This window comes from Bos grunniens, chromosome 4 (assembly GCF_055505025.1).
Source record: "Bos grunniens cultivar Pamir isolate PY7600 chromosome 4, Bosgru_T2T1.0, whole genome shotgun sequence".
Taxonomy (NCBI): domain Eukaryota; kingdom Metazoa; phylum Chordata; class Mammalia; order Artiodactyla; family Bovidae; genus Bos; species Bos grunniens.
In genome coordinates, this window is record NC_141168.1 from 14,055,127 (window position 1) to 14,077,879 (window position 22,753).

A 22,753-nucleotide genomic window follows, 5' to 3' on the forward strand; every position below is an offset into this window, starting at 1 on the left:
AAGGACTTTGAGCTTTGTTGGCCATGAGGTCATGACCACTTGGCAGGTAGACACACCTGTGTAGGTCAGCTCTACCTCAGAGCATCTTGATTAAGTAGGACAGAAAATTCCTAGAGTTAACATCAGCATTTCTCTAGACTACTCCAGAGGAAGCCTCTCTCTTCACCAGTCACCCCCTTTCACACGTCCCTAAGTTTCCCTGACAAGGAGGAGCATGTGACACCTCCTACCTGAAAGGACAGCAGGGGACTGTCCTTGAAGAGCTCCAGTTTGTACCCTGACTGGAGTCACATGGGACTTCAGAGATGGACAGAAGAGGTATCTAGATACTCACAAGGCAGAGTCAAGCCAGAACAGAGCATTTTTATTGGTTCAGGAAGTTCAGTCCCCCTAAGGTCTGCCCTGGGTTAGGGAGATCCTGGTCCTGAGAGTTTGGGGCACCCTCACATGGCCGTGGACACTGGGCTGAGTCCAGAGATGAGGGCAGCTCTTCAGAAGCACTGGGTAGGAACGGGAAAAGCAGAATTCCCATCAGGGCAGTAACAGGCCAGAAGCTGGCTTCAGGACTCTTTTCTCTTGACCTGAGGAAGAGAAGGTGTGAGGGTTACAGGGAGCCAGGAGTGCTGGGGACCGAGAGGAAGCAGGTGTCCCACTGACAAGACAAATAGCAGGTCTCCTCCCAACATCCAGCCATTGGGTTTTCTGGTGACCCCAGTTTCTCCCGCCCAGCACGGCTCTTCCACTTGATCACAGAGGTGCAAGGGGTCTTCTGAGGCATGCAGGTGAACCCCCTCTTCCTCTCTGCCCACCTCTGGTCCTGGTGGGGTCTCTACATTCCTAGGTCTGTGTTGCTGCATTTCAAGTGTCCTCTCCAACCTGCCTGCCCCATCCTGGCCCTCTCCTTACCATGGCCATTAGCACCAGGGCGCTGACCAGCACAGCGTACAGGGTGGCCTTCCCCAGCAGGATCTCATAGAGGAGGGTGGCAGACAGGACGCCTTGCTGATAAGATGCTGTTGGCAGGAAGGGAGAGCAGGTAGGTACCTGTGAGCTGGTCATCTGTGGCCTCCTTCCCTCATAGCCCCCACCAGGGTCCACGGGTTCGGCATTCTCTGATTCCAGAGCAAAGATAATAGGAGATGGGACATAGGAGGAGAAGGACACTTACCGGAGGTGACGCCACAGTCTGAAAGAAAAAAGGGGAGGGAAATGGATGAGAGCCTGCATCTTCTAAACCCGATTCAAAGCTAAGCCAGCCTTCCTCAGTCTAATAGCTGGCAAGATGCTAAATCTTGGCAACAACCACGTGAACTTGGGAGTGGATCCTGCCCCAGCTGAGCCTTCAGATAAGACTCCAGCTTTGGCTGACATCTGCTTGTAGCATCTTGAGATAAACGAGCCAGCTAAGCTATGCCCAGATTCCTGATACATTAAAACTATGCAAGAATAAATACGTGGTATTTTGAGATGCTTAAAACAAATAAACGAAAAGACCTACTAAGCTAGCTTTTAGTCAGCACTGACCCCCAGGCTCAGAGCAGCCTCTGAAGTCCCAGCACTGCCTGTGCCAATGTGGCCACAGCATCCTCAGGGTCATGGAAGGAGGCAGCACTGGAGGGGATGGGGACCCACCACTGGGACACTGAGCTATGCAGGCGGGCAGGGAGGGGACCCACCAGCACAGCTGAACTGGGTTGAGGATCTGGATCTGGGGGAGGAGTTCGCCCGAGGAGGTGCCCTGTCCACCCTCTTGCTGGGCTCCCCCCCGCCACCCCTTCACTCTGTGTGCAGCCTTCCCGCTCCTCTCCCTGGATCTCTCCTCTGTCAGCTCTGACTCCCTCCCGGCCGGCTCACCTGCTCTGCCCCAGGCCTCAGCGCTGATGTTCTGGGTGACTGGCTTGGCCCTGTCCTGCTCCTCCCACTGGTCCTGGTCCGTGAGCCCGTGGAACTGGACTTGGCATCGGAAGTGGTTGCGGGGGTTGTGCCAGAAGGCCGCGGTCACCCTCAGCCGGCTGCTCAGACAGTATCTGGAGTCATCCCGTGCAGGGTCCTCCTTGTAGGGCTCAGGGTCCGTGCTGACCCCAGTTGTGACCTGCTTCCTGTTCACCCACCAGGTCAGCTCCACGTGGTCGGGGTAGAAGCCTGTGGCCAGGCACACGAGCGTGGCCTTCTGGGTCCGGGAGATCTCTGCTTCCGAGGGTTCGAACACAGCCACCTTGGGCGGGTGGACCCGGCTCAGATCATCTGGAAGGACAGGGGTGGGGGCCAGGACCGGCCTGAGAGCTGGCTGGGCGTGGCAGGGGTTGTGTGTGTGTGAATTGAGGGCAACAAGGAAAGGGGACACGGCGTCATCATAAAATTATATAGCAGGAGGTTCTGTTTGTTTAGGGGTCACCATCCCAATCTTCTGCTATTAGTCACCCTCTTTCTTGGTTACCCCGTGGATACACACTACTGACTGCCTCCTGCTCTCCCTAAGGTGGCATCATCCTGAGTTTTCTGGCTTTGTTTGAAATGTCTTATTCTTGCAGCCGTGTTGGAAAATCCATTAAGTGAGTATATCTGTTTTCTTCCTAGCTCAAATCCCTCTTTGGTGCATGACTATCTAATTTTCAGACCTGGAAGTAATTATAGGAGAGCTCAATAAGCCTGGATTTTGAGACAGAAGATTCCTCCTAACAATATGACCTGGAAACCAGACTGACTGAATCTAATAATTATTTTTCTGTTTTTGCAGGGTGTATGTGTTTACCTGTTTGAGTGATAACACATATTAATTAGAATTAGCCATTCTTCCCTGGGATTTCCCAGGTGGCTCAGTGGTAAAGAACGTGCCTGCCAATGCAGGAGACATAAGAGACGTGAATCGATCCTTGAGTGGGGAAGATTCCCTGGAGGAGGAAATGGCAACCCACTCCAGTATTCTTGCCTGGAAAATCTCATGGGCAGAGGAGCCTGGCAGGCTATAGTCCGTAGGGTTGCACAGAGTCGGACACAACTGAAGTGACTTAACATGCATACATATTCTTCCTTAGAAAAGATACTTTTCCTGTTATAGCTGACATGCTTTTCTCTATATTATACTGAACCCACCTTTTGTTTTGCTTTTACATGTAACCTGCTTTGGGAAGCCTATGTGCCTTTGGCTATTATCCTATCTGATGTTTCAAACTGACTCCTACACGGGTGCTGGGGTTTGTGGGAGCTTGCCCAGAATGGCTGGAACCCCATTAAAAAAACTGTTCTGAGGTTGAACCCTGTCTTATTTCTTATTTCCAAACCTCCCTACTGACTTTGGAATCCTAGTTCCAGTCACGCATTATATTCAAAGCAGCAAAAGTGTTGAAATGAACAAACCCCAAAGTCTGAAGGCCAGTTCATCAGAGGGTTCCAGGCCCTTTCACATGCCTGACAGATGGGAGAGAATTTCTGAAATTGTTGGAAGGCAGGCCCTCGTGTGAGGACGTGGAGGAGTAAAGTAAAACCAAAAAACACATCTACCTTTCAAGCACCCTCCGTGTTGCCAAAATGCACTGAGACCTGTGTTTAGCTCTGTTCTGGGAACGAGTTTGTGGAGCAGAAATGTGGCAAACCCAGATGTCTCCACTTTATCCAAGTTCGGGGAATGTTTCTATTGAGAAAATCGAGCCCCGGTTTGTGTCTGTGACACAGTGAGGATACACAGGAATGGAAGGGATGGCGGCATCCTCTGAGTCCTCTACAAAGGATTTGCACACGATTTGTTGTTGCTGTTCAGTCATGTCTGACTCTGTGTGACCCCACAGACTGCAGCACGCCAGGCTTCCCTGTCCTTCGCTATCTCCCGGAGTTTGCTCAGACTGATGTCCATTGAGTCAGTCAGTGATTCCGTCCAACCATCTCCTCCTCTGTCGTCCCCTTCTCTTCCTGCCATAAGGATTTAGTCCCTTACAATTTCAGAACTCCAAGAGACCACCATTGTCATCTCTGTTTTATATTTACATCTCCGAGGGCCTGAGCCAGTTTAGGTCACTTTGCAAATTGCACGAGAGCCCCTCTTCCCCCAGAACTCATGCATTTTGAATCCCGATGATCTGTACTTTCCAATTTCCATCACACTCCCTGGCACGTGCTCCCATCTGCAGGGCAAAGCCTGCTCCAGCTGACCAGTCTGGTAGGAGCTCGGTGACTGATTCTCCTAGCCATGTCTAAAACTTCAGCCCAGACCCACCTCACCCTTGCCTGCTTTCTCCTGAGGGTTGTGATGGTGTATTAGTGTTTAATCATGAGCCACTGGCTCCATTATCTCAGCACAGATTCTGAGGCTTGACACTATGGGGCCTCCAAACTATTTCTCCTCCTTCTGCCTCGTCTCTTGCTAAAAGGGTGTAAGTTTCCAGTTGTAATAGCTTGTTCAGGCTTACCTCCTCTGACCCCCACCAAGCGCAGTGCTCCCCAGGGACACTTTTCCAAGCTCAAGTGATGCTGTGACCTGGACCTCTGCCCTCAGGGCTCAGGAGCCCCCCTCAGACCAGCTCAGTCTCACCAAGCTGCTCCCCCACTGCCTCCTGGTCTCTTAAACCAGCTCCAGATGACACGCATGGCTCTTGGAAACCAGTGGAGACAGAGAAAGGATGAAGGACAGACAAGGATAGACGAAGCACAAGGAAAGCAAGGACAGGGTTCTGAGCTGGAGGGAGGTGCTGGGGGTAGGTTTTAACATAGAAGACAGGGCTATGCACCAAAAGGGGCTCAACAGTGCAGGATCGGAGTTAGAATGGGGGTGGGAATGGAGACAATCAGATAAGAAAGGGAAAGCAAACAGCACACCTGCCAAAACAGGAGCGATGAGGAGTCCTGGAGAACAAGAAGAGCGAGACAAGGCTGGAGACAAAGCACAGCCGAGGAGCCGCATCAGACGCAGTGCAGGAGGCTGGAGGTGCTCCCTTGGGATGGAAAGGTGGCTCTGACCCCCCACGCCCTTGCACCCCACTTCCCTCCCGATACCTGTCACAACGAGCCTGGTGCCGATTCCAAAGTGGAGGGGTGAATTATAGGCCCACAGCTGCAGGTGGCTGTGGCAAAACCCCCAGAAACCTCAGGCAGGGCAAAAGTCTTAGGTCCTCGAGAGCCGGAATGGCCATTTTTTTCCCTGCCTGTGTTCATGGCGCTGGACCAAAGGGATGCCACCAGGAAAAAGGCCTAAGCACACTCTGGGGAAAGGTGGGGAAAGAGGAAGAAACTTCGGAGGAGCCGATCCATGCATGTAAGAAGGAGGGGTGAGCTTAAAAGTGTGAGGAGGCAGCTTGTGGGTAGAAGACTCAGATGAGAAACAGAGGCATCAACCGAGCTGCCTCTAAAGCGAGGGCAGGGGGGCTTCCCTGGTGGTCCAGGGGTTAAGAGTCCGCCTGCCAATGTAGGGGACACAAGTTTGATCCCTGGTCGGGGAAGATCCCCTATGCTGCAGGGCAATTAAACCCGTGCGCCACAGCTACTGAGCCCAAATGCCTAGAGCCGGTGCACCACAAAGAGAGAAGCCGCCGCAATGAGAAGCCTGCACACCACAGCTAGAGAGTAGCCCCTGCTGTCTGCAACTAGAGAAAAGCCCGCATAGCAACAAAGACTCAGCACAGCCACAAATAAATAAGATTAATATTTAAAAAAAAAAATAAAGAGATGGCAGACCCAGCTCCTCGGAAGCCCCACGGGGATCAGAGTTTAGTCTACCTCCTTCCGTCAGGGCAGGGAGGAGAGACAGACACTCCGGTCCCAGAGACAGCGACCCCACCTCCTGGGTCCTGCGTCTTACCCAGGACAGCGAGCCAGGTCCCGTGTCCAAAGTTCTGTGCCCGGTTGCTCCACGGCACAATGCGGGTGTGGCAAACCCCAGAGTGGCTGGTAACATGGGGTCCTTCCTTCCAGAGACGACCTTCCCCCCAGAACTTCTGGGGGTTCTAGCACCTTCTCCGCTCACCCATACCCTCAGCCTTTTCTCTGCCATGTTCTCAAGTCCTGGCCTTCTCTAAGGGGAACTTCTAGAACTCCAGCTTCACAGCACACCATCCCCGGGGAAGACCTGTACTCACCCAAGACGGAAAGCTTCGTCCCGTTGCCGAAATAGAGTCTATCATTAGTCACACAACCCTAAAGACTAGTAGGGAAACTCGCCTGCACCTCCGAATCCTTCCTCCCCCGGTTCACCTGCGGCTCTCCTGTTCCTTTCCTTAGCAGAACTTTAACTCCCGGGGTGGAGGGGGTTTACAACCTACAGTGCGGGACTCCCCACCCGCCTCTCCTGTGTCCATCTCCTTTCTGCACGCGGGAGAAAAATGGAAGGACTGACAGCTCCGGGGCCAGAGGCTCTCCCATCTACCCTGGCTTCGATGGGCATCCTCCAAGGAGACAGGGGATGGACAAGGTGACCCCTTTCTGAGATTACTTGCCTCCCGGTAGGGAAACCAGGCTTAGCCGAGCCCGCCCATGAAATTACTGGAGATGGAGGCTGCCCGCCTCATCAAGACAAGAACTCACCAAGACAGGAATTCAGATCTTTCTGATAAACACGCGCTTTAACCTAGGCACCCAAGACAGAGGCCCCATCTGGACTCTGCCCCTCCCTGCATGTTCCCAGCCCTCCAGTCCTTGCTGGCTTACCTACCGCAGCGAGCCGTCTTCCCTCCCCATCCCCCACCCCCAAAAAAGTAGAAGTCTCCAAAGCCAAGACTCCAGGATTCACTTCAAAACCTCCCCTCCTCTGCTGAGCACAGCCGGGATTCGAGGAGAGGTTGGGGCGTTCAAGGATCTCTTCCCTCCCAAAGACACCAGCCCCCTTCAAACACCCCGCATAGCCTTCCAGAGCTTTCCAGGGCCCCCGGACCCCGGGACCTGGGTCATCCCTTTCTTCCTATGTTCCCCTGGAGGGAGTGCTCCCTCATGGTACCCACCTGGAGACCCCAGCCTTACCTACAACCGTCAGCTTGGTCCCTGGGCCGAAGTGATAGTCATAACACATCAGAACACAGCCACCCTACAACGCACACCTGGGACCGCCCTCCCCTCCGAAGGGCCAGGAAAGACCCGGACTGTGTCTTACCTACAACCGTGAGCCTGGTGCCTTTTCCAAAGAAAACCTCAGTGTTCACACAGTGAAGCGGAGCAAGGAGGAAAGCAATTAGAGGCGGGCAGAGCAGATGGGGACTGCGTTGGTGTCTGGTGGACTCTGGGACTGGGAGTCCTCTCCTGTGCTTTACGGATATTGCACGAAAGAATATTTTTGACTCTTGACTCTTGGGGCCTCGGAGCATGGACAGAGTCCATCCACAGGGCCCTGAGCCCCTGTTTTGATTCTTCCTGAGGGTTCATCACAGGGATGTGGGCCTGGGGATGTGGGCAGGGTCCCAGACATCCATGAGCATCCATGGGGGGGTGCTGGCATAGTGCTGACTTCTTGTTTCATAGAGTGGGTCACCTCCCACGCACCTTCCCATTGACCTTGCCCTGGGCAGGGAGCGGGTAGTGTGGGAGTGGGATAAAGGGTCTCCCTGAGTCCTTCATCCTTGAGGCCACAGAGGCATCTTCTTACATTTGGCCTTTCTGCCTGGAAGCTTCAGCTCTGATCCAGACCTGTCCTGCTCCATGGTTTTGGCTTGACAGGTAAATGGCGGGGGGAGGTGGAGGCCTTCCCACCCAAGCCACCCTTGGGCCGGTGACCCAGGAGAAAAGTGAAAGATGATGGGCACTGGGACAGGCAGAAAGGTTTTTGTAAAGGATTCCCATAGGGTTGAATCACCGTGGCCCTGCTGTCCCCACAACGTTACAGCTTTATACAAAAACGGCCCCTCCCATGGGCCCGCCCCTCGGAGAGGGAGTCTGGGAGGATCCACCAGAGAGGTACCCCCTGAGGACATTGGAGGGCGAGGGGTGACATCAGCACTCTGGGTGCATGTTAAGGGTGGCGGGGGTGGGGGGTGTGTGGAGGGTACAGACAAGGCCGGGGGCTCCCTCCTCACCTCGTGCCCTTTCTTCAGGGCCTTCTCGGATCCTCCGAGCTGTGCGCCTTTGTGTCAGGGCTGGTTGCCCCGGGATCCGCCCCTCTGTAGGCTGTCTTCATAGTAGCAGCCCCTTTTATCCCTGGCCTGCCCCTGACGCCAGGCACCCAGAGATCACACGTTTTATCTGAGAATGGGGTCCCACAGAATCCAGACTCTGCCCCTTCGGCCCAACTCAACCTCCAGGGTGGTCCAGAGAACACCCACCAGGTACACAGAGGTAGAGCTTTCCCAGGCGTAAAGTCATAGCTGAGAGCTGTATTTCTTTTCTTTTTTTGCATTCACTTTAAAAACATTTTTTTTTTAAATTGGAGGATAATTGCTTGACAGTGTTGCGTTACGTCTGCTGTACAGCAACATGAATCAGCTATAGCTCAGCTCAGTGCACTGCAATGACCTTGAGGGTGCGATGGGGGTGGTGGGAGAGCTGTACTTCTAATCAGTGTGAGGTGAGGGGGGAACCACCTGTGTCGTCGGCTGCCTCACTTCTCACTGCGGACTTCGACAGCAGGGTTCGGTAAAGGGCTTTCCGGGACACTGAGGCGGAGAACTGGGTGAATACAGCCTCGGGAACGTTGAAATGCAATCGCTTGGTCACGTAATCGTAGTCAAGGTCTTCTTCCTCTTTTTCCCTAAAGGGCAAACATTTTAAACTTTTGCCAGATATTTGATTTTCCCTGCACAGGATGACCTTGAAACTGAAACTCCAGTTGAGTAGTCTCGATCTCATTTCACTAGATGGCGCTTTCTTTTGTGGCCTTTCAGACTATGACTCAATGTCTAGGAGCAAAAAAAGACAAACTTGACCACATAATGATAACATTTGTAGGGGGAACATACACAGAGTCAAAGATAAATGACAATATGGGGAAAGCATTAGCAATTCTCATCATGAGGGCTGATCTCATGATGATGAACTTCTAGAAATCAATAAGAAAATAATCCAGCAGTGCAATAAAAATGAGAAGGTTCCGAAGAAAAGATCCAAATGGTGCTTAACCACAGGGAAAAAAAACTCTTGCAGTGATAAATGCAAACTAAAACGGCATTGAAATGTCAGTTTTCACCAATTTGAGTACCTGAATAGTGGAGACCATTCTATCACCGGGCTTCCCAGGTGGCGCTAGTGGGAAAAGAACCCTCCTGCCCTGGAGGAAACAAAAGAGACAGGTTGGATCCCTGGGTGGGGAAGATCCCCTGGAGGAGGGCATGCCAGCCCACTCCAGTATTCTTGCCTGGAGAATCCCAAGGGCAGAGGAGCCTGGCAGGCCTATAGTCTATAGGGTTGCAAGGAGTTGGACACAACTGAAGCAACTTAGCACGCTCGCTCTGACATTCTAAATAATGCAACTCTTAATGGGAGCAATTTGTAACTATCTATAAATATTATGACACAACTTAGTGACTAATACCACCACCACCATAAATAATACAAATGTTCTTACTTTTTCACCCAGAAATTCCACCTTTGGGAGTTTATCCTGTAATTACTTTTGCATACAAATGAAAACAAGTGTGTAAAATATTTGCATTATTTGGAATAGCAAAGGATTGGGAAAAACGCAAGTACCCATCAGTAAAGGATTGGGTAAATAAATTGTGACACATTCACAAAACAGAATATTATTCAATGCTAAAAATGAATGAAAGCGCTTTATACTGCTATGGAAAGCTTTCTAATATATACTGTTAACTGGATTAAAAACAAGCGGTAGAATAAGGTTTCTATATGCCACCTTTGTCTAACAGAGGAGAAAAATAAGAATTACACTTCTCTGTGTTTCATGCTACATGAAGAAATACTGGAAGTTTACAAAAGAGATGGGTAAAAGCGATTACCTGTTAAGAATAAATGGAGGAGACAGAAGCAGAGTGTAAGTAAAATTGACATTTCTCAGTGTCAACTTTATAGTGTTGGTTTTTGAGCCATAGATAGCGATTTTATTTTAAATGGGTAATAGAGCTATTATCTATATTATGTTAAAGTAAAACAATAAAATTTTAAAAGAAAAACAACAAAATACTACTTTAAGTGATATTTTGAAATCGACCACTGTAAAAAAAAATACTTGTTTCATTTATAAAGTCATTTTTTTCAAGGAAGAACAGTTTATATAAGAAGCTGTTTCATGGTACTGAATTTGCTGAATGCATCTCCAGTCACCTAGGAGCCTGGTGAAAAACAATATTTCTGAGTAATCCCCAGGATGTTCAGAGTTCCAAGTCTCTAGGTTTATTAATTCGTATTTAAATAAACAATTAGGCACAAAATTGCCTTGGGTATTTGCACTTCAGTAATTTACTCCCTAAGTTAGAGTTTCCTTTTGACCTGGGGACTCTCACGCCAACTTAAACTTACAAAGGATACCACCCTGCCTTGGTTCCACAACCACCTTTTGTTTTCATGGGGATTGTCTCAACTTTGTCACACTGTTAGTAGTTAAGTGCCCACAAAGCTTTTTGTTTGGTGAAAGTTTAGACAGGTCAGGCAGATGCCACGTGAAGCCTTTCTTCATCTTCGACAGCAGGGGGCAGCCTTTCCTCATTTTTTGCTTCGACTTAACCAGCTGCACTCAGTGTGGCCACTTGAGGGGGCAAGAATGCCATAGTGCTCAGGGGACCCAAGGGAAAGCTTGCTGGTTATGTTTCTCAAGGTGGGTGTTGGGATGTAGGGAGGAGACCCGCAAATAATATCTATGTAATTTTTTAAAACTTTTGTACGTGAATTGATCCATTTTAACCCAAACTTTGTCCCCTAATTTCCCAGATGTAACTGAAGTCTGGAGAGGCTAAAGGGTCCCCCAAAGTGGCAGGAGACAAGGAGAAAGGGCTGGGACCAGCACTCCGGCCTCCTCATTTAAAATCTGGGACTCTCCTAGGTGCTGATCTCGAGCCCTGAAGCCCTACTCCTCAGGCAATCTCACCTCCAGTAGCCAGATTGAGAGCTCCCTCCCATGCCCTCTGCTTCAAACCTTGGGCAAATTACTGGATTTTTAAAAAACTCCAGTCTCCTTAACTGCCTTCAATGAAGGAGACTCTGGTTCCCTGGATAAGGAAGATCCCCTTGAGAAGGGAATGGCTACCCACTCCAGTATCCTGCCTGGAGAATTCCATGGACAGAGGAGCCTGGCAGGCTACAGTCCATGGTGTCGCAAAGAGTCAGACACGACTGAGCAACTAACACTAACACTACTTAAGTGTAAAATGGGAATGATGATGATAAAATAAGACCTACCTTACGGACCTCTTGTGAGACATAAATAATACATCTAAAGGTTTATGGGGCTTCCCAGGTGGCGCTAGTGGTAGAGAACCCACCTACTAATTCAAGAGACATAAGAGACTTGGGTCTGATCCCTGGGTTGGGAAGATCCCCTGAAGGAGGGCATGGCAATCCATTCTGGTATTCTTGCCTGGAGAAACCCATGGACCGAGCAGCCTGGCGGCCTATAGACCATGGGATCGTAAAGTGTTGGACACGACTGAGCAAATGAACAGCAAAAGGTTTATTGGGCTTCCCAGTGGTGCTAGTCGTAAAGAACCTGCCTGCCAGTGCAGGAAATGTAAGAAACATGGGTTTGATCCCTGGATCGGGAATATCCCCTGGAGGAGGGCATGGCAACCCACTCCAGTATTCTTGCTTGGAGAATCCCATGGACAGAGGAGCCTGGCGGGCTATAGTCCATGGGGTCGAAAAGAGTTGGACACGACTGAAGTGAGTTAGCATGCACACATGCAGAAAGGTTTGTCACGTGCCTGCATATAGCTAGTCAAGGTGTTGGTGACTGCTGTTTTCACAGACAGTACTGGTCTAGAGCTTTCTCTGTCACATTGGTTCTCAAGCTCTGACATCCATCAGGATGCCTTGGAAGTCTTGTTAAAAGCAAGCTGCTGGGCTCCATCTAAGAATTCCTGACTCAGTAGGTCTGGGGTGGAGCCTAATAATTTGCGTTTCTCCTGAATTCCCAGGTGATTCTGGTCCTTCTGGTCCAGGGACCACACTTTGAGAACTGTTCTTCTGGAAGGCCTTTTCTTCAGTATATTTTCTTCCTCTTCTAGCTCATACTTCATTCATTCAACCCCTGGCTGCCTATTATATCTCAGCTGTTGTTTAATCATTAGACATACCAGGATGAGTAAGACAAGATGTCTTCTATAAGAAGCTCATGGTTGAAGGCCACGGTAGGCACATCCATACACACTAAGCAACATGAGCAGAACTGTGATAGAAGGAAGTGTGGAAGAGAATGAGGACTCCTTACTCAGACCAGGGGGTCATGGAGCCAGTGCAGAGGTGTGGGGAAGAGAATGGGGAGCAGGAAGAGTCAAGGACTTTTCTGAAGAGGGTGAACAGGTGGGTGGGCAGGGCATTGTGTCAAATGGAGCAGTAGTGTCCAGAGCTGGAGGTCAGAGGTACACGGCATGTTGGAAGAACCCCCAGCACTTCTGAGCCCTGAGGCACTGCAGGGGAAGGGAGGGGTGAGGAAACCCAGGCTGGAAACACAGGCAGGGCCAGAGCAGGAAAAACCGTGTGTCTCTGTGATGAGGAGCTTGGCTTCTACTTCGAAAGCTGTGGGGCAGCAGGAAAGGTATTAACCAGAAAGTGAACAACACACAGGATCTCTCTGAGCACAGGCTTAGAAGACTGCAAGGAGATAAGTGCCCCTTAGGAAGTGCTGCAGGCAGGGGATGAGCTGGAGAGATGTTGAGTAGCAGAGCTGACGGGCGGCAGCTGGAGGGCCCATGAGGTAGGGTAGAGGAAGCAAGGGTTGGGCTTGGGGGCCGGGCAAATAGAGGCCAACTCCAAATCTGTCATTTGCTGGACGAGGGATGTGGGTGAACTGACAACCTCGTCTGAACCTCTGTTTCCTTGTCCGTATCTCCGGAATAATAAACACTGCAGAGGTAGAGGGAACTAAATGTGAAAGTGCCTATCAAGGACTCAGGAGGGTGTTCGTATCATCACGTGGGAAGAACAAAAGGCAGGTTTCTCAGGAGAGGGAGGGAGAGAGACCCGGGGAGGTCTCATCTCCCTCAGACACATTAGCTGGTCCTGGGGAAACAGGGGCCAGCGGGGCCTCCTGCTTCCAGGAGGGAACACGTGCTGGGGACACGGAGGGGACTCAGAAAAGGCCAAGGTGATTGGCAGGTGCTTCCCTAGGCGTGGGGACCAGTGAGCGGAGGTGTGGGATCTTACAGACCACGCCCCACACATGTGTGCATGCATGTACACGCATCAGCTCCGTACTCATGACACAGAGACAAACCAAGGCAAATGCAGCCTTTTTGGAATGAAGTTTCTCCAGGGACCCCTCCGCCTGATGATATTCTCTTCGTTCCTTCTCTTTACACGTGGGCTTCCCTGGGGGCTCAGATGGTAAAGAATCTGCCTGCAATGGGGGAGACCCAGTCTCTGAGTCGGGAAGATCCCCTGGAGAAGGAAATGGCTACCCACTCCAGTATTCTTGCCTGGAAAATCCCATGGACAGAGAAACCTGGTGGGTTACAGTCCACGGGATCACAGAGAGTCAGACACGACTGGGTGACTTTCACTTTTGCTGTTATACCAGTGTGCCCTGGAACACATTTGGGAAGGGGGCGCATTTGTAAGGGGTAGAGCCCTGTCTGACCTCAGGTGGGAGGGTGTTTCCCAGAGTAGGGGTGGGGGTTGACGAAGAAGGTGCACACCTGGGCAGGTAGAGCAGTCTCTTTATTAGCATAATGATGGCAGAGGGGCAGGGCTTCAGCTGTTGGCGGCAATGGTCTCCTGAATCCAGTCCACGTAGTTGCAGACCTTGGTGTAGACCCCAGGCTTGCCCTTCTGGGCACAGCCGTAGCCCCAGGACACAATGCCCTGGAGCTGTCCGTTGCAAGCCACAGGGCCGCCAGAGTCACCCTGGGGAGGAAGTGATGAGATAAGCTTTATAAACAGAGAACAAAAGGGAACGGGAGCCACACACAGTCTGAACCTCACAAGACCCTGTTCCCATTGCTCTGGGCCCCACGCCCTTCTCACTGTCAAGAGAGGCCACAGTCGAGCCTCCCAGTTTCTCCAGGGGACCATCAGCCCACAGCCCTGGGCGTTCACATCCTGCCCCCAGGGAGGCTGCCACACCTGGGCAGGCGTCTCACCTGGCAGGAATCCTTGCCTCCCTCCAGGAAGCCAGCGCAGATCATGTTGTTAGTGATCTGTCCAGGGTACGAGGCTTCACAGTCGGCGTGGCTCAGCAGCGGGGCCTCCAGGCATTGCAGCAGGTCCGGGTAGTTGACTTTGAGGAACAGGAAGGGATCAAGGAAAGGAAAATGTGGGTTAGGATGGGAAGGGGGATGGCAACCCAGGGCTGAACCCTGAGGGCGGCCAGAAGAGGTCCCCAATGAACATTGAGTTTCAATTCCCGGAAGGCTGGCTGCGGACCCCTTTCTAAAGGTGCTAAGAGCAGGGGCCACATCTGTCCTGTCTTTTGATTCTCGGGCTCAAGTCCGGGACACTTGCCCCTCTCGTACCCAGCACAGAGTCCTGTATGTGTAGTAGGTACTTGATGGGAATTTGTAGATTGGAAGCAAAGACTGGAACCAAGCTCAGGCGATGCTCAGTTCTGGGCAGTGTGGGTAGGTCAGAGGGTGAAGACGTGAGGGTCCCACTCACCGCCACTGCTCAGGGTGTTGCCCCAGCCGGAGATGAGGCACTCGGTGCCTGCGGAAGCACAGGCACTGGGCAGAGCCAAGGTGGACACCCGGGCATTGATGACCGCAGGCGTGGAGAGTTTGATCAGCAGGATGTCATTGTCCAGAGTCCAGCTGCTGTACTTGGGGTGGCGGATGATCTTGGACGCATCGATGAACTGCTCACCACCCTCCAAGACATCAATGTTGTATTCTCCCAGCCTCACCTGGATGTGGCTGTTGAGGGTAAGCACAGTTAAGGACTTTTTGTCCACAGGCCCATGTCCCCTAGGGGTTCTTCCTGCTTGCAGGAGGGGGTGTAGGAATGTCAAGGGCTGTAGAGGGGTGGTAGGTCAGTGCAGGTGTGAAACAACAACCTTTGTGCTTCAGGGGCCTTGGCAATGGAGAAGGGATACAGTGAAGGGGTCCGGCTAGGGACCATCTGCTTTTCCAGCCGCCTTTCCCACACCCCACATGCATTCAGTGCCCAGTGCCCTGGGTGCAAATGCACCATTTCAACTTCCCCAGACATCCTTCAACCTCTGCAACCTCTCCCTCCTTTCTTGATCTGGTAAGGGCCACCATCCTGTGTGATCTGATTTGTCTGTCCGTCTGTCCATCTTAAGTCTTTCACTCATGTCCGACTCTTTGCGACCTCATGGACTGTAGCCCACCAGGTTCCTCTCTCCATGGGATTCTCCAGGCAAGAATACTAGAGTGGGGGTCCATGCCTTCCTCCAGGAGATCTTTCCCACCCGGGGATCAAACCTGCGTCTCTTATATCTCCCGCACTGGCAGCTGGGTTCTTTACCACTAGCTCTATTTGTGATCTAATACAGCACTTCTCAGAGAACAGCCACAGGACCGGCACCATCAGTCACCTGGGAACGAGTTAGCAACTCCAATTCTCTCTTCTGCCCAGACTCTTGCATCAGGGTTTCTGCATCAGAAACCCTGGAGGAGGGACCCAGCAGCATGTGTTGTAACAGGCCCTCCAGGTGATTATTGTGTGCATTCAGGTTGGAGAACCCTTGCTTTTGGGAGTGATTCTCAGTTCTGCCCAGGAGTATAGAATTGCCAGAGGCAGAGAGTGTTGAAAACTCACCAATATTCAGACTCGTCCTAAAAATTCTGAGTTAAATGGGAACTAGGAATCATAATAATTTTTTTAAATGAAAAAAAAAATCTTACAAGGTTTTAACATGCAGCCAACTGGCAAAGATTATTTGTGTGAGGTCTTTCCCCACTTTTCCCACTGGCTATTCCCACCTTCAAAATAGTCTGTGCCTACTTTTTATGGGACTTTCCAGATGGCACCAGTGGTAAAGAACCTATGCCAGCCAATGCATAACACCCCAGGTTTGATCCCTGGATTGGGAATATCCCCTGGAGGAGGGCATGGCAACCCACTCCAGTATTCTTGCCTGGAGAATCCCGTAGACAGAGGAGCCTGGCAGGTGCCCCTCTTCACCCACAGCTCCTGCCGAGTCAGCTGCCGTTGCCCACTTCTTCTTCTCTTCCCCATCATCATTCTGAGCTCTGGACGGACCCCAGCTCTTCCAGAGGGCCCTGGGAAGTGGGCTTAGTCATCAGGGGCCCAGCACTTACTACTGGTAGCAGTGAGCCGCGGACACCACCCACTGGTCATTGATGAGGGAGCCCCCGCAGAAGTGGTAGCCAGCATTCAGGGACACCTGGTAAGGGACAGAATTCTCCGCGCAGGTGTAGCCCCCGACGATCTTGTCATCGTCGTCCGAGGGGAAAGCCACTTGAGTGGAAGCAGGGGAGGAGAGGCTGATTCAGCAAAAGGGTGGAGCCCGGAGCCCTGTGGCTGGACTCTGCTAATTAGGATTCCTGACCGAGCACAGGGAGGGGAGGAAGGCCACCAGGGAGCATCCCTGGCTGGTCTCACAGCAGGTAGTTCTCCCGAGTCGCTGTGTGTCTGCAGGGCACAGAGCTAGGGACCCTGCAGGGGCTCTGGCTCAGACTTCCCTGGGGGCACCAGGGCAAGGACAGTGAACCCCGTCATGGTGCACTCAGCATCGTAGGGTCTGAATGCGGTCCTCTCACCCACTGGCTGCTTCTCTCCCTTTTATTCATCACCATTCTACTCCTCGCTGCAGTTTCAGCTCCAGTTTGTCACGATGGGTTGGCCTCACTAGGGAGATGTGGCTACAAAGCCTTGGCTTTGCTGTACCAGCTCCTCCCATAGCTCACACCTGAGCAGGGAGCCTAGGTACCCTTTGCGCAGGATAAAGGTGGTTACTGTTATTGGCCAATAGAACAGTGATTCGCAGCTGTGGCTATACATCTGGGAATCTTAAAACTACTCAGGAAGCTTAAACAGTCAGTGCATTGGTCACAGCCTCAGGCCAATAAACAGGACTCCACCGTGAGTCACCTTCTGCCTCCCCAGGAGCATCCGAGGCTAGGAACAGCTCGAGTGGAGTTACCTACGGTTGTCACGGCCAAGACTTAAGGCCTGGCTCATTTCACAGACCGTCTCCACCTGGTTTGCCTTTCTCGCCTCTCCCAACAAAGCCCCAAAATGGATGGACGAGAGGATGGGAGTGGAACCGGGCAGAAGGTGAGAGAAGTGAAGGTTAAAGAGAGCCCCAGAGTGGGAAGGAGGGGTGCTGGCCAGGGAGGGGAGAACACACAGGGGTAGAACAGGAGAGGCTGGAGGAATGGTGAAGCGTGTATCTCTGCCAGGAGAGGGGCTAGTGGAACCTGAAGCGATGTGTGGGACTCACCAGCAGCTCCCACAAAGGCAAGGATCAGCAGGGGATGCATGGTGGAGAAGTGTGCTTGCGGGGCTGGTGGCGAGCCTTTATACCTTCCGAGGAGAGGGAGGGGGTGGAGGGGGACCACCCCTCCCAGGACAAACACACCTGCAGCTTCCCTTGTCCTGGACTCTTGCATCAGTTCTGCTGTGTTTGGCCACTCTGTGGATTCATGACCTCCAGGTGATAAGGAAACTTACTTTCTGAGGACACAGAGGAAGACTAGCTGACTCTTAGGAGGATGTTCTGGGGTGAGGCACACAGGGGAAGCCAAGACCCCGCTTCCCACAGCTGAGCCTTCTTAAACCGAGCGGATGATGGAAATGAGGAGGAAGGGAAAGCAGAATGACCCGGGACCCTGGGGATCCTCTGACCTCATGGAGATTTACTCAACTTACTTTAAGGAAGGGCTGATATTAGTAGCAAACTTGGCTGCTTGGTATCCTGAGGTCCCATGAGAGGAAAGAAGTCTTGCCTATGTCATACCTGTACACAAAAAGAACCTGGTCAAGTCTAAACTATGGTGTCAGAAGGTCAAAGCCCAAGCCTTAGGCAACCAGGACCCCAACACCAGGAAGTCATGAGAAGGGAGAGGCAGAGTTTCTTGTGAGTCTGGGCCTTCAAGCTGGCTCTCCTTCCTACCAGAGCTTGAGGGACTGGGTCGGGGGAGGCATTTGGAGGGAGGAGAGGCCAAGGATTAAGTAGGCATTTACCTGATGCACTGGGGTAATAAGAGACCGGTGTCGTATTCCTCCTCTTCCTCACTATCAAGACACTTGTCTTTCTCATCACTCACGCAGCCTTGGGTTCTCTTTAAGCAGCCTCCTGGTCACCCTGGGAACTTGCACTAATGGTGATGAAAATTGCCCACACCTGCTAGGAACTGACAGCCTGAGCCAGAATTATATGTTCCGGATCAGATTTTAGAAAAAAGGTTTGAACAATGGTAAATCTCAGTCCTTATCAGGGAATCAGCAGTAGGTAGAGAAACTGGTGCGCGATAAAGGTTGAGAATGTGTGCGCATGCGCTCAGTCGATCCAACTCTGCAGCCTCGTAACCCATCAGGCTCCTCTGTCCATGAAACTGAGTGATTAAAAACAACGTTGAAGGTGGGGGGATTCTGGAATTTTCTTTTCTTTTTTTTTTTGATGCAGTGAGACTCTTTTGCTGGGCTCAGTGCAGAGTGAATCTTCCTGGAAATTATCTCACTTTGCAACCTGCCATGCCTGTCAAGACAGACTCTTGTAATTTAATGAGGCACCACTTGGCCAGGGGGGTATAGAGATGTAACTAGAGTCTGTGCTGGAACCTAACCTTGCGAGCCAGGTTGACAAGCTTCCCATGAAGAGGCTTCTCCTTCTCACCTCCTCTGAACTCAGGGCCTCCTGTTGGGCAGGAATGGGCAGAGTCTATATAGGTACTCTCAGAAAGGTAAAAATGAGTGAATGTTCTGAAGGTGGTGAACAAAGGCAGAAAAGCTCAGAAGTCTGGTGGCAAGACAGGAAGTAGGCTGGAAGGACAGAGTAAATGGAAATAGAGTGAACAGGGAGAAATGGTGGGGGGGGCGGGCTCTTGGGTGGAGAGGGACCCACAGGGTATCTTCTGGTCTGGTGCCTGGCAGAGCTGGAAGCCAGCTTCTCCACGACAGGACACCCACTCCTCAGAGCTGCACACCCTCTAATCCCTGACAGGCTCCTCTCGAGGCAATACTGCTGTATTTGTATAGCACCCAACAGCTTTTTGGAGAAGGCGATGGCACCCCACTCCAGTACTCTTGCCTGGAAAATCCCACGGATGGAGGAGCCTGGTAGGCTACAGTCCATGGGGTCGCTAAGAGTCGGACACGGCTGAGCGACTTCCCTTTCACTTTTCACTTTCATGCATTGGAGAAGGAAATGGCAACCCACTCCAGTGTTCTTGCCTGGAGAATCCCAGGGACCGGAGAGCCTGATGGCCTGCCGTCTATGGGGTCGCACAGAGTCGGACACGACTGAAGCGACTTAGCAGCAGCAGCAACAGCTTTTAAAGAGATTTCACACACACAAGCAGCGGTGGTGTGCTGATTTTCCTTTGTGTTGAATTTCAAGCTTCCCTTTTCATGTTTTCATCGTGAGGTGCGCAGAATATTATTTCCTGTTACAGAGGCTGAGACCAGGCGTCAGAAAGGTTCCGTCTTGCCTGAGAACATAGATCTAAAAATGGCGGAGCTGACCTCAAGGCCACTGGAGGACAGGGAAAGTGCTGTGAAGTGTGGGAATCACTGCAGATGGCAGCTCAGGGGTCAGGCCAGGGAACAAACTACATCCGGATCCCTCCTGATGCTGGCTTCCCTGGCAGAGGAAGAAGCTTGAATTAATCTGGCACCTGGCACCACCCCCCAGCCCCACCTTGCCATGGCCTTGGGCCCCTCTGGGCCACATCAAAGGCAGGTTGTGCTCACCCAGTTGTGGAGCCTCCATCACAGAGGCTTTTTTTTTGCAGAAATATCGTAAAATATGCTATTTTGTTTTGACCCCTTGTTGTGGGGTCTTCATAGGAAGCCTGGCTTTAGAGGATGAGAATCGTCACGTCTGTTTCCTTTCCCAGCCTGCGGGGTGAAGGTAGGGGGCAGAGGGGGCCGGCCCATGTTTTGGGCCACCATCTGCTCAGATAGAGAGGTAAGAGCCTCTGTCCCCTGTTAGAATGACTTGGTTCATTTCTAGTGGCCTTACATTGCCTAAACTCACGTTCTGTAGTGCTCTTCTCCACGGCAGTCCACATGGCTAGGCAGATTTTTCATTCTTCTGAATCCTATTTATTGACTCAGTGTGTGAGTTTGCTAGGGCCGCCTTAACAAAATAATGGCAGAAATCCATCTTCTCACAGTTTTGGGAGCTGAGAAGTGCGTGATCAAGGAAGGTGTTGATAGAAGAAACTTTTCATATATTGAGTCATGGAGAAGTCATTCTGGCTTATACATGAGTTAACTTGAATTTTATACCAACTAAAACAGCCTATTTGTGGCCTATCAAACATACACTGTACATATGCTTTACTTAGTAAAGAAAAGTACTTTACTTTTAAAAAGTGCTTTACTGACTGGAAGTAAAAGATGTCTGTGTTAAAAGATAAAATGCCCCCCTTCCTGGGACACCAGGGCTGGTGCTCCTTTGATGACATGACTCCCTTCCCAGGGACCAGCACCATACTGACTCACTGAGTTCTGCTGATCTATTTTTTCAAACCTGGAAGGAATGTATTCCTGACTTGCTTAATGTTCTTTGTTCTGCCAAGATATAAAACTGGGCTGAAAGCCCTGCTTCTCTGGAGCAGCTCCTCAGAGTTGTCTTAGAGGCTGCCTTTTGGATTCTAGGCTTCAGTTTGGCTTAAATAAAACTTGTTTCTATCCCTATTTCAGATCATTTATTATTTTTGTCAGCAGTGTCAATAGAGTTGGTTTCTCCAGGGGTCTCTCTCCTTGCGTTGCCGACGGTCATCTTTTCCCTGACTTCACGTGGCCTTTCCTCTGTGGGTACCTCCCTAGGGGCTCTCCTTATATATCCTAATCTCTTCTGATAAGAACAAGGTCAGATTGGCTTACAGGCCACCCTAATGGCCTCAATTAAATTATTTATTTAAAGATCCTATTACATTCTGAGGGACTGGGGGTTAGGATTACAACATATAAATTTTGGAGGAACACAGTTCAGTCCATAGCACTAAGGAACTATTTCCTGTGTTCCTGTGATGTTCCTGTAATTTTTCTAACCTGTATGGAAACAGCAAGGAAGGTAATAGTAAAAGGTCTGTTCTTTCATGGCATCTGAGTGTATTTACAGACTTCCCTGCTGGCTCAGCAGTAAAAGAATTCACCTGCCAATGCAGGAGATGCAGGTTCAAACTCTGGGTCGGGAAGATCCCCTGGAGAAGGAAAATGGCAACCCACTCCCATATTCTTGCCCGGGAAATCCCATGAACAGAGGAGCCTATCTGACTACAGTCCATGGAGTTGCAAAGAGTTGGACACAACTTAGCAATTAAACAATAACAATGTGTATTTATGCGTGTGCATGTCCACACATATGAAAGGAGATATGACTGTGAGAGGCAGACAGTACATTAAAAAATATATATGTATCTTTATATATATATATATAAGATGTGTATATAATATATATAGTTGATCTTTGAACAAGATGGAATTTGAACTGCCCTGGTCTACTTATACATGGAATTTTTTTTCAATAACTATTGTAGTGTTACATGATTTGAGGTTGGTTAAATACAGGATGTGGAACTTTAGATACCAAGGAGTCCCTACAAAGTTATATGTGGATTTTCAACTGTGCAGAGGGTTAGTGTCCCTAATCTGTACCTAGTTCAAGGATCAACTATTTATATCAAATTATAATGATTAATTGATTATATTCCAATGATTAGATCATCGGAAAAGACCCTGATGCTGGGAAAGATTGAAGGCAGGAGGAGAAGTGAACCACAGATGACAGATGGCATCACCGACTTGAGGGACATGAGTTTGAACAAGATCTGGGATTTGGTGATGGACAGGGAAGCCTGGCAGGCTGCAGTCCATGGGGCCGCAAAGACTCGGACATGACTGAGTGGCTGAACTGAACTGACTAATGATTAGGCATTATTGAAATGGGATAAAGTGATAATAAATGTGAGTAACTGGTGGCTGGGTCCACAGGTACTATGTGAGCATAGAAGGTTAGGAAAGCTCTCTCTGGGGAGATGGTATTTGAGTTGAGACCTGGATAACAAGACGTCAGCCCTGTGAAGGTGGGGAAAGGAGTGCTTTCGCCATTCCCTGCCCAGTCTACAACAGAAATAAATTGACACAGGGACTTCCCTGGTGATCCAGTGGTTAAGACTCCACACTTCCAAAGCAGGGTCGAGGGTTCGATTCCTGATTGGGGAACTGAGATCCCGCAGGCTTCATGGCACAGCAAAAAAAAAAAAAGAGAGAGAAATAAATTGACACCTACAATGACTGCTTTTTAAATTAAATTACCCTATCATCTAGCATATGGATACTTCACCTTGGTATTAATTTTAATGTAAAAAGTTGTATTTAAAGCAGGGTCATAGATACACTGAAATATTCTTATAAGTTAATGTAAGCGCTATCTTTTGACATGGCATTTATGAAATATTGTTGGGTTAAGAGAATGAATTATAAAATACATATCATATTATATAATCTCATTTAAATAGTGATTTTAATTTTCCTCAGTTTAATAATCTGTGTATTTTACACTATGCATTAATTTTGTTAA

The 22,753-nt window shown here is 50.3% G+C and overlaps 1 protein-coding gene, 1 long non-coding RNA gene and 1 gene segment (V, D, J or C); 1 reads left to right on the forward strand and 2 right to left on the reverse strand.

Annotated features, from left to right (window-relative positions):
• Positions 1-343: 343 nt before the first annotated feature.
• Positions 344-6,663, reverse strand: LOC147373614 (T cell receptor beta constant 1-like). The segment is given in 6 exon segments: positions 344-581; positions 907-1,013; positions 1,169-1,186; positions 1,855-2,244; positions 6,066-6,103; positions 6,638-6,663. Coding segments are annotated over 6 exon segments (600 nt in total).
• Positions 6,664-13,720: 7,057 nt separating this feature from the next.
• PRSS2 (serine protease 2) lies at positions 13,721-18,568 on the reverse strand. 5 transcript variants are annotated; one of them, XM_086398349.1, is made up of 7 exons: positions 18,187-18,487; positions 17,872-17,959; positions 17,582-17,676; positions 16,299-16,458; positions 14,674-14,927; positions 14,160-14,296; positions 13,721-13,923 (listed from the first exon to the last, which is right to left on the reverse strand). In XM_086398349.1, exons 3-7 carry the CDS (start codon positions 17,610-17,612, stop codon positions 13,771-13,773), a joined length of 735 nt encoding a protein of 244 aa, XP_086254475.1. In that variant the 5' UTR covers positions 17,613-17,676; positions 17,872-17,959; positions 18,187-18,487; the 3' UTR covers positions 13,721-13,770. The 5 variants fall into 5 exon arrangements, with proteins under 5 accessions (XP_086254475.1, XP_086254474.1, XP_086254476.1 ...); XM_086398348.1 differs by having other exon boundaries at positions 17,444-17,676; XM_086398350.1 differs by lacking the exon at positions 17,582-17,676 and having other exon boundaries at positions 18,187-18,568.
• LOC147373616 (uncharacterized) lies at positions 16,465-22,651 on the forward strand. The gene is made up of 2 exons (XR_015163125.1): positions 16,465-17,277; positions 21,894-22,651. It is a non-coding gene; the product is annotated as an uncharacterized LOC147373616 (long non-coding RNA).
• The last annotated feature ends 102 nt before the right edge of the window (positions 22,652-22,753 follow it).